Here is an 11846-nt window from a genome sequence, read left to right as displayed (position 1 = left end):
GATTGGAAGAATAAATATTGTGAAAATGTCTATGCTACCTAAAGCAATCTACACATTTAATGCAATTCCTGTCAAAGTACCATCCATTTTTTTCAAAGAAATGGAACAAATAATCCTAAAATTTATATGGAACCAGAAAAGACGTCGAATAGCCAAAGGAATATTGAAAAAGAAAGCCAAAGTATGTGGCATCACCATTCCGGACTTCAAGCTCTATTACAAAGCTGTCATCATCAAGACAGCATGGTACTGGCACAAAAACAGACACCTAGATCAATGGAACAGAATAGAGAGCCCAGAAATAGACCCTCAACTCTATGGTCAACTCATCTTCGACAAAGCAGGAAAGAATGTCCAATGGAAAAAAGACAGCCTCTTCAATAAATGGTGTTGGGAAAATTGGACAGCCACGTGCAGAAAAATGAAATTGGATCATCTCCTTACACCACACACGAAAATAGACTCAAAATGGATGAAGGACCTCAATGTGAGAAAGGAATCCATCAAAATCCTTGAGGAGAACACAGGCAGCAACCTCTTCGACCTCAGCCGAAGGTATTTTTTTTTTTCCACCCTCCTCCCCAGCACAGTGCTGCTGAAGCATAAAGAAAAACAGGGTTTATTGGGGGTGGGGGTGGAGGTAGTGGAATGGCAGGGACAGGTGGGGGGTGCTTAGACCTCCAAGAACTGGGAGTACAGGCGCTCCAGCGTGGGCTCCACATTCAGCCCGAGCGGGATCTCCAGGATTGCCGAGAATCCTTCCGTCAGGGTCGGAGCCTCGAACTGCTTTCTGTAGCCGTACATGACCACATCTGACACGGGGGCGTGGGAGGAGCCCGTCAGCTCTCGGAACCCGTTGTTGTGGCGAGCCTGCTCCAGGGTGGCGGTGAAGAGGAAGCAGCGGCAGGGGACCCCTGCGTCTCGGGCACACTTAATGTACCTGGCCTGGCTCGGAGGGTCTGGGTTGGTGTTGTCAATCACAACCCGTTTCCTTTGCTTTAGAGCGTTCTCACACATGGTCACACAGCGCTGCCACGAGCCCAGCATGTCCCTGTTCACGTGGACGTAGCCCGCAGACACGAGGTGCTCCTGAAGGAAGGTGGACTTGCCAGCCCCAGGAAATCCCACGGCGACTGCCACTTCGGGGTCAGAGCTCAAGAGGGAGCTGGACTTAGGGAGGTAGAGCAGCCCGAGGGGGAGATGGTTCTCGGGTCAAAGGTCAGGAGCACAAAGCTGGCCTCGGGCCACTTCAGAAAGAACTCCTCCGGTGTGGCGAAGGGCAGGCCAAGGTTGAGTGCAAACAGACGGTCTGCGCAAGAGAAGTCTTTCTTCTTCCACCCAGGGGCCCAGTTGGCTGGGCGCCCAGCTGCATCTCCCATGAAGACACTGTCCCTGATGGAGATGGGCATACCCTCGTTGGCCTGCTCCTGCAGATGGTCCCACATGCTGACCACCAGCTTCCGGTACAAGCCCGCGTGCGTGGCCACCAGCACCTGAAAGGGGAGCCCCAGTTTCTCCACCACGGCCTCCACTTTAGCCTTGAACTCCTCTGCCGGCAGCTTCCCACGCCCAATGGCCATCTGGTTGGTGAAGATCAGGAACATCCCCAAAGGCAAGGGAAGCAAGGGCAAAAATGAACTTTTGGGATTTTATCAAGATCAAAAGCTTTTGCACAGCAAAGGAAACAGTTAACAAAACCAAAAGACAACTGACAGAATGGGAGAAGATATTTGCAAACAACATATTAGGTAAAGGGCTAGTGTCCAAAATCTATAAAGAACTTAGCAAACTCAACACCCAAAGAACAAATAATCTAATCAAGAAATGGGCAGAGGACATGAACAGACATTTCTGCAAAGAAGACATCCAGATGGCCAACAGACACATGAAAAAGTGCTCCATATCACTTGGCATCAGGGAAATACAAATCAAAACCACAGTGAGATACCACCTCACACCAGTCAGAATGGCTAAAATGAACAAGTCAGGAAATGACAGATGCTGGCGAGGATGCGGAGAAAGGGGAACCCTCCTACACTGTTTGGTGAGGGAATGCAAGCTGGTGCAACCACTCTGGAAAACAGCATGGAGGTTCCTCAAAATGTTTGAAAATAGAACTACCCTAGACCTAGCAATTTCACTACTGGGTATTTACCCTAAAGATACAAACGTAGTGATCCAAAGGGGCACGTGCACCCGAATGTTTATAGCAGCAATGTCTACAATAGCCAAACTATGCAAAGAACCTAGATGTCCATCAACAGATGAATGGATAAAGATGATGTGGTATATATACACAATGGAATACTATGCAGCCATCGATAGAAATGAAATCTTGCCATTTGCAACAACATGGATGGAACTAGAGGGTATCATGCTTAGCAACATAAGTCAGTCGGAGAAAGACAACTATCATATGCTCTCCCTGATATGAGGGAGAGGAGATGCAACATTGGGGATTAAGGGGGTAGGAGAAGAGTAAATGGAACAAGATGGGATTGGGAGGGAGACAAACCACAAATGACTCTTAATCTCACAAAACAAACTGAGGGTTGATGGGGGGAGGGAGGTTGGGTGAGAGGGGGTGGGGTTATGGACATTGGGGAGGGTATGGCTATGGTGAGTGCTGTGAAGTGTGTAAACCTGGCGATTCGCAGACCTGTACCCCTGGGGATAAAAATATATTATATGTTTATAAAAAATAAAAATTTGAAAAAAAATGACTTGGGAAATATAAAAATAAAAGATATACAAAAGAATCTACCATTGTAAAGAGGCCTCCTTCTAAAATGTTATCTGTTGCCCATGTTAAATGAGCAAAATGAATATCTCATAGAATTGAATTCTAATACTATTTCTTTAAAAATGACTTTTCGGGGTTGCCTCAAGGCTCATTGGGTTAAGCGACTGCCTTTGGCTCAGGTCATGATCCTTGGGTCCTAGGATCGAGCCCCCCATTAGGCTCCCTGCTCAGTGGAGAGCCTGCTTGTCCCTCTCCCTCTGCTGTTCTGCTTGCTTGTGCTCTCTCACTCTGTCAAATAAATAAAAATCTTTCAAAGGTTTAAAAAAGTAAAAAATAAAAATGACTTTTCAATTAGTAAGTATCTTCACCATTCTCTGCAATTAATCCATTTGTTCAATAAATATTTCTTTGCTTAGAAAATACCAGATACTATTCTAGGTGGTGGGAATACAACAGTGAATAAAGTAGAAGAAAAAACACACACACACAAATATACCTTGGTCCCTCCATGGAATTTATAATCTAGTGGGAGAAGCAGGAAATAAAAAAAAATAGGAATACATAAAACATACACCATGTTAGATCATGGTAAGTACATAAGAATAAAGTAGAGAAGGACACAGAAAGCATTAGGGGGAATTAAATATCCTGTATTCATGTATCAGTTAATGCCACAAAGGAAAAAGTGAGTGTTGATAAAACAAAATTACTTAAGAAGTAGAAATATGCAAATGTATATGGGGGAAGGGGAGGTAAATATATTTACATATATATTATACACATCTATATATATGCTTGCCATTTTTAAGCATCTGTATATATGTATATACACATACATACATATCATATATATATAAATACAAAAGCAGCATACATGACATAAACAATTATAGATAAGTAATACAACTCAATGTGTGCACATACCTACACCAGAATAAGTGCAGAATGAATAGTTAATAATAGAAATCTAAAATACAATTTTATTTTGTGACTCAGAATTTATCTCAAGTGAGAAAGAATACCATGGTTTTATACATATGTCTAACTAAGAACAAAACTAGTATCTAAACACTGCACATTGAGTTGTAGCTTCTTAAATGACCTTGGAAAAGTTATTCAAATCTTTGATTTTACAATAAATATTGTTTAAAATTTTTTTAAATATTGTTTTAAAATCTAGTTTGATAATTTGCCATTGTGCTCTATAGAATAAGAATAGCTCTTCTCTCTCTCCCACCCACAGTGTGTATACACATGCACACACACACTCACACACACACATGTTCACATACAGTTAGCCTAGATCAAAAATGTCTAGGCAGTCAGGCAAACTTGTATAGGAATATTTTTTTTTAATCATCACTTGAGAAAACTATGAAATGAAGGCTATGTGGATTATTTTCTAATACTAAGACTAGTGTGCCATGTAAATATGCCAAATAAATGTCATATTTCTGTCTCTGATCAAGTTTTCCCTGCATTTATCATTAAATCTTTCTCTACTTGAACATATATAATTTAGGGTTAGATTTGGCTGCTAAAAAGAGGAAACAAAAACAACAACAACAACAACAAAAATCAGTTGCTTGTTATTCCTCAGATAAACAAAAACAGACACTGACTGACAGGCCTGAGCAAGAGGAGTAACTATAAACTCACACTCATTAGGTATATTCTTCATTCTCTTAGCCCCTGACTGCCATTCTTACTCTGAAGCACATTTTTACAATGCCTACTGGAGCTCCAGAAATCATATCCACTCTTCATGCAATAAGAAAGGGGAGGGAAGGAGATCATAAAGGATGCATAACCTGAATAAATCATCTCACTTTGAAGAGTATACCTAGAATTCTGATGCAATATCTCAGATTGATTAAATCTGCTTAGCTTTATCAAAAGTCACAGGCCCATACCAAGGTGCAAGGTTGGTTGAAATGGGAATATTGCCATTGTGAATAAAACTGGGATTCTTTGATGAAGAAGCAGAGAGTAGTAACCATCTGTTACACTTGAAGTTAACTTTTAAAATGTTGTGGCCTTAAAACATTAAGAAAATAGCCCATTTTAAAACTACGGGAAAACTATGAAATTGGTCATTTTAGCTCCTCAGTCACCTTTCATATACATGAAAGTCTGAGCATAGACTTAAAGCCCACTGAGTTACCACAATTATTGTTGTGGGCAGACACACACAAAAACACACACATGCACAAACAGAATCACCATTGTGCAAAACTTGCAAAAACTAGCATAAAAGGAGGTGTGAAGGCAGATAAGATCTTAGGTTTTAAACTGCTTACATTTATTCAAGTTTTGGTCACCACTAGATTGTATGACCTTTTCTTTTCTGTCCTTGGACTATTATCAGTTTATTCTCATGAAGCAACTGTCTTTTCACCAGTATTTCTTGGGCTGACAAGTTGATCAAAGGCTGCCTTCCTATGCTTTAGCTGCACAATCAATAATCCCCTTGACCTTCCTATCATGGATGCTGGATCATCTTTCTGTTAAGTCAAATTGAGCTGATAACATTAGTTGTATGTGATATAGGCAATGGAAACATACCACATCTCTCAAGTATTTTTGGCTATCCAATTATGGCAAAGTACACTCTAATACTAATTAATAGTGGTGGTCCATATATTCTCCAGGTGGTACTGAATGATTTATTGAAGTGGGAACACATGATACTGCAATGCCATTTTGTCAACACGAGTGTAACCATCCCAGGTCCTTTTATGTATCCCAGTAATATGGAGTCACTCACTATCTTTTCACACCTACAAGAGTTCTCAGCCTTTGAAAACACATTCATGTTAATCAAGAAGATCAGAGGAAAAGGAAAATGCCAGTTTTTTTTTTTTTAATTTGACATATTCTTGGGAGTACATAATTGTATGTGGCAAAACTGCCTTAAGTAGGAAAAGGCTCTTCTCAACTCACCTAACAAAATGAAGAATTTTACACAGTTATCAGATAATTGTACACTCAATGTACTTTTAAAAGAGAAAATTTTATCAGGTAATTCAAGGGGAAATGGTGTTTTACCTAATTTTTAGAAGTAAGAGGAGCTGCAAGACTTAGAATGTAGTTCTTCATGTAAGTGGTAATTCTGGGCACCAATCCCCAAACCTAATATAAAACTATCTGACTTTATGGTCTCTTCACTCACTTGCCACTAATAAGTAAATGGGCTCTTGGGTTTAGCTAATAGAGAAATGTCATAGAGATCCCAGAATGGTGGCAATTTCCAGACTAATAACTAAATGAGAATAAGAACAGGACCCTTTTGGATAATTCAAAAAATATGCTTTAGCATATAAGATAAGACTTCAAAGATAGTCTAACATCTGAGGAAATTAAAAGAAGTACATCTTTCCTAGCAATAAAAGAAGAATTTTATTTCCATTTAATGCCTCTCCCAGATGATCAATTTTCTACTACAATGAAGATAAGTTCCAGAATTGTGAACAAGTTTAAAAATACTCTCATTCTTGAATTTTTTTCATCCTTTTGTGCCTAAACTGAAATTTTGCTGAGCCAAGGACCAGAGATTGCCTTTCTGATTAACTTTTGTAAAGAAGAGACAAATTCTTTTCACATCTGTTTCTTCCTGGAATCATCTTAAAGACAATAACCAAATCTTTATTTCATTTTTTGATATGGCTATTCAGTGTTAAGTTCAGTGATAAGGCTATTCAGAATTACATAGAGAATTCTGGCATGTCTCAGAATACCTATAGTAGATACATACACTACCCTTATATGTGTTCACATACATTCCACAGTCTCCACAAAATCTAGTGATCTGCACACATATCCTCTTTATTGCTGTGGGATTGTGCCTAAGGACCTGTCTATGAGCTGAATGAATAAGCTGGAGGTGAAGGGAAGGAGTAGGAGGGAGGAAGTTTAGAAAGTCTAGTGCTTTTAAACTGAGAAGAGGAATGGTCTAACCTTGGTGAAGGTCATAAGCAACCTTGACAAGAACAGGTTAGGTGAAATGGTATGGAAAGAGACTGATTGGAGGGATTTAAAGAAAGAAATGGACCAACATGAATAAATTATATTTGCATCCAGTGATATGAAAAAATATCATTAAACATAATGTTAAGAAAAAAAGTAACCATAAAGCACATTATTATATGTATTATTGCATTTATGTAACTTACAATCTGGCCAAACTAAATCTTAGTTTTCAGTAATGTCCACTGGAGCAGCAAAAATATAAGGAAAATAAAAGGAGTGATTACCATACCATTAGAATAATGATTATGTTTAGGAAAGAGGAATGGGGTTTAGTTTATGAATGACTATATTAGAGACATATTTCCACAGTAGTGAAAATGTTTTACGTTCTTGACCTAAGTAGAAACTTAATTATGTTTTCTTTTTTGTTAAATAGAAAGTTGTACACTATATTTTATGTTTATTTCTGTATGTGTGTTATTTGCAAATTAAAACATTTTGAAAAGTAAGACAAGATGGGACAGAATTCTACTTTTATCCATGATAAAGTTACTGATACTGGACTCAACCCACTGCTCTAAACAATTACAACACTGGAAAAAATATGAGACAACTGCACAAATGAATATCATTCACTGGATAGAGAGTTGCAAAGTACTGTAATCCTTAAGAGAAGGGAAACATATGAGGTGAGTTCTACATTGTCCCAATTTCCTTTATTGGAGATGGAGTCTCAAAAAAGCATGGCAATCTTGTTGAACTTGAGAAGGCAAAATGAGATAAAGACCATGGAATATGGAACCAACAACAAAATCAAGTCTGGCAGATTAAAAAAACTCTACAAGTAATTCAACCATCATCAAGAACAAAAATCAACAACCTATAAATAGAGGGAAGATAATCCAGATTCCTTACAACATATCATTCACAGTATTCTAGCATAGAGTTACAACTACTTGGCATACCCCCCCCAAAAAAAAATCCAGAAAATTCAAGCCATACTCAAAGAAAAAAAAAAAAAAACATACCATTAGAACAGATTCTGAGATGTCTCACATGTTGAAATTAGTAGTCAAGGACTTTAAAAGAACTAGTATAAATAAATCCAAATATCAGAGAAAATATGGACATAAAGAATAACTAGATGAGGAATCTCCACAGAGCAAAAGAAAACCTACATAAGAACCAAATGAAAATTTAAGACTAGAAAAGTGAAATTTTATTAAATGAGCTTAATGATACTTTGAACACTATGGAAAAAGGTACATGTGAACTAGCCCTATCAATAGGAATGACCCAATCTCAAAAACAGTTCTATTTATCTCTTGAAATTAAGGGTCGTGGGTGCAGAATTCAGCTGGGAAGCATTATGGAATATTCTTTAACTCCTTACAGCCTCTTTGGTACAAATAATTATGAAGGTAGTTTGATTGCACCATTTGTATTTTAGCCAGGAGAATATAAAGAAATGAGGGAGGTGTGAAGGAGTTAAGGAGAGAAGCAGATAAGGATTATAAATTTGATTCAATAAGAAATTAAATTTCAGGCTAATTAAATAGTAAGAACATGAAAGAGATCAAGGGTATAAAAAAAAATTGCTAGGATTGATGGACCATACATCCAGGAGGTATCAAAGATTGAATTAGGTAACTAGAGGCAGTACACTGGAAAGACAGAAAATAAAGGTCAGAAAGTGGAAGGTATAAAACCTAGATAATGGGGGATTTTACTTATAATGAAGGAGTCTAGGAGACAGCTCTATCCAGTAGAACTTTCTGTAATAATGGAAGTGTTCTGAGCTATAAAGTAGGGTAGCCAACTAGCCACACCTAACTATTAGGCCCTTAAAATGCAGAGTATAGTAAGGAACTAAGGGCCATATGTACCCCAATGTTCATAGAAGCAATGTCCACAATAACCAAACTGTGGAAAGAGCCAAGATGCCCTTCAACAGACAAATGGATAAAGAAGATGTGGTCCATATATACAATGGAATTTTAGCCATCAAAAAGGATGAATACCATCTTTTGCATCAACATGGATGGGACTGGAGGAGATTATGCTTAGTGAAACAGAGAAAGTCAAGTATCATATGGGTTCACTTACTTATGGAACATAAGGAGCAACATGGAGGACATTAGGAGAAAGAAAGGAAAAGTGAATTGGGGAACAGAGGGGGAGATGAGCCATGAGAGACTGTGGACTCTGAGAAGCAAACTAAGGGTTTTGGAGGGGAGGGGAGTGGGGAGATGGATGAACCTGATGGTGGGTATTAAGGCGGGCATGTATTACATGGAGCACTGGGTGTTATACATAAACAGTGAATTTTGGAAGACTACATCAAAAACTAATGATGTATTATATGGTGACAAACAGAACACAATACAATAAATAGTCAATTCCAAATTTAAAAACTTTATTATTCACATAGGATTAATGACTATTAGGCAGTGCAGTCTAGGAGTAGGACTACAGAAGTGAGCAGAAAGAAGAGGTCAGATAGGAAACAAGATATTTCAGGAGAATAAACATTACATTGGAAGGATCATCTATGCAGTTATTGAAATCACCAATTTTAATATGTGTGATGAAAGGAGAACGAGGGATAATGAGCCAGGCAGGAGTATCAATGTCCAGGAATGAAGTAAAGTTATCTGAACAGCTGGTTACTCTAGTCTTTTGACATGAAATTCAAACCTGGAGGGTTGCAGGGAGAAAGATGGATGAATGATCTCAAAGTGGTAGTGAGGGGTGTGGAGGACCCCTTCCTGACCACAAGTATTGTGCTCAAGGAAACAGACTGCTTGAGGGGGGTCCCAAGAACCGAAGAATATTCAAGGGAAAGTAAGTTTCCAGATTGAATGAGAGACTAAAGAAGAGAATGTTCAGAGACATTATCTTCACTTTCTAGGTGAGCCTCAGGGAGGTGAAGCAAATTGTTCAAGACCACAGAGCTTAAATAATTGTCAGAGAAGTTGAAGCTTGATATTTTTATTCCAGTGCCCATGCTCCCAACAATTATATCATACTGTATATCTTGCACCCACTGCAGTGCCTAGAATATCCAGAGCACCTGGTCCCTATTAAATATTTATTAATTAGCATCCACTGATCTAGCACTGAAGAGTGGCCATAACTATGGCCTAGCATTCAACTCCACCTGCCACATATAACTGTACATAAATGGTGCTTATTTCATGGCAGAATACAGATGACTCGAGGTTCAGAAAAGTTTGTCTCATTATATGTATTTGTTTTATGTTTCTACCTACAAAAGTCCAATGGACATCATTTTAATCTTTCCCAAGTTACTCTCATATGCCAAAATGCTAAAGTATTGTGTTACTATATTTTGTCATTGTGGATTAAATGTTCTTTCCTTTCCTAAATTTCACTTCCTCTAGTTTACCTTCCAGTTTCCCTGAATTACCTTTTTAGAGACACTATGACACAGACAGCAATAACTTTTGACAATTTTAAAGTCATATAATTTATCCTGAGGTTTCATGGATTGTTATAATGCTAAGACTACATTTTAATCACATTGAAAATTTAAAAGTTAGCCATAGGAATGCTAACTCACTTTTTTCCTAGAAATGAAAAACAGAATGTGAAAACTATGAATCTTTCTTTTTTTTTTTTTTTTTTTTAATTTGACAGAGAGATCACAAGCAGGCAGAGAGGCAGGCAGAGAGAGAGGAGGAAGCAGGCTCCCCGAGAGCAGAGAACCCGATGCGGGGCTCGATCCCAGGACTCCGAGATCATGACCCAAGCCGAAGGCAGCGGCTTAACCCACTGAGCCACCCAGGCGCCCCGAAAACTATGAATCTTTCTTTTCAAAAGTTACTGAAGCTTGATTACTTCTAGAATTTTTACACCTTGCTCAATTGACTTGTTCTATTTGCTAACTTCTTTGAACTTAGGTTTAAAAATGTACTTGTTACACATTTTTCTAAAATAAGAAACAAATCACATATCTTTTATTATTTCCATTTTTTCCAGAAGCCTATGTGTATTAGTCGTAAGTAGGGCAACATGCTAATGAAGAGATGTGGAGTGGATGTACGGCTAAGAGAAAGGAGAGGTCAAGAAGAATACAATATGAAAGAAAACATGACATCAAGGGGACTTGAAAAGACACATTTTAGAAGACCAGAAAAAGAATCTGAGAGCGACCAGCCTGACAAGGGATTTGTACATTGACAGGACATCATCAAGAAACATAGCAAATGGTAGCCTTGAGTATGTTGAGTAGTTTGGAATGTTACCGAGATAGTGGAGAGTAAAATGGTGGCAGGCAAATAGGGAGGGAGCCTTTGATCAGGCTAGAAACAAATAAACCCTAATCATCAACAAATAAACATTAATCATATCCAAGGAATTGCTGGTATCAGCATCAGGCCCAGCAGCTTGTTCTCTAATAGCAGATCTGACAGTGAGTATAAGAGCATAAACGAGAGACAAGTGGCCCGGTGTTGACAGGTAAGAAACATACCAGGAAATGAAGTACAAGGCAGAATTACCTGCAATGTGTCTACAAACCAGAGATGTGGAAAAGCAGGGGTGTCGGGAGGTTGTATTTATTATGTGTTCAGCACCTGGAGCTAAACAAGACTGCTCCTCTAAAGATTTAGGATACAGTCACCAAGACATCAGCAAATACATATTTATGAGCTACAAGGTGTTCACAGACCTGGGCTATATGCTAGAGGGGAGTAGAGTAAATATGAGACATGACATGGCCCCTTTCCTAAAACTGACTGTTAAATCGAAAAGACTGAAAAAAGGAAAATAAAAGGAGTATATGCTTACTACCAAATGCCTGTAGTTTATGTGCAGAATATATACCTCTCTGGGTGGAAAAACTTTTGTTTTTTACTTAAGTAATTAACAAAATACATGTAATTTAACATATATACAAATATTTTAACAAATATTAATATATGTAAATAGAAACAGCTTTATGTGCATACCATGTGCCTATAGGTCACTGTGTGGATAGAGATATACATGTCCTTGGTCTATGAGAGATTAGAGGATGGAGAACTTAAGAATATAGACTTTTGAGGGGCGCCTGGGTGGCTCCGTGGGTTAAGCCTCTGCCTTTGGCTCAGGTCACGATCTCAGGGTTCTG

The 11846-nt window shown here is 38.5% G+C and overlaps 1 protein-coding gene across 1 annotated transcript; it reads right to left on the bottom strand.

Moving 5' to 3' along the window:
• Positions 1-672: 672 nt before the first annotated feature.
• Positions 673-1604, bottom strand: LOC125094048 (bifunctional polynucleotide phosphatase/kinase-like). Its single transcript, XM_047719807.1, is given in 2 exon segments — positions 673-1187; positions 1190-1604. Coding segments are annotated over 2 exon segments (930 nt in total).
• Positions 1605-11846: the final 10242 nt, after the last annotated feature.

This window comes from Lutra lutra, chromosome 2 (assembly GCF_902655055.1).
Source record: "Lutra lutra chromosome 2, mLutLut1.2, whole genome shotgun sequence".
Classification (NCBI taxonomy): domain Eukaryota; kingdom Metazoa; phylum Chordata; class Mammalia; order Carnivora; family Mustelidae; genus Lutra; species Lutra lutra.
Note: the sequence above shows the minus strand (reverse complement) of the source record. Positions and strands in the feature narration are given on the sequence as shown.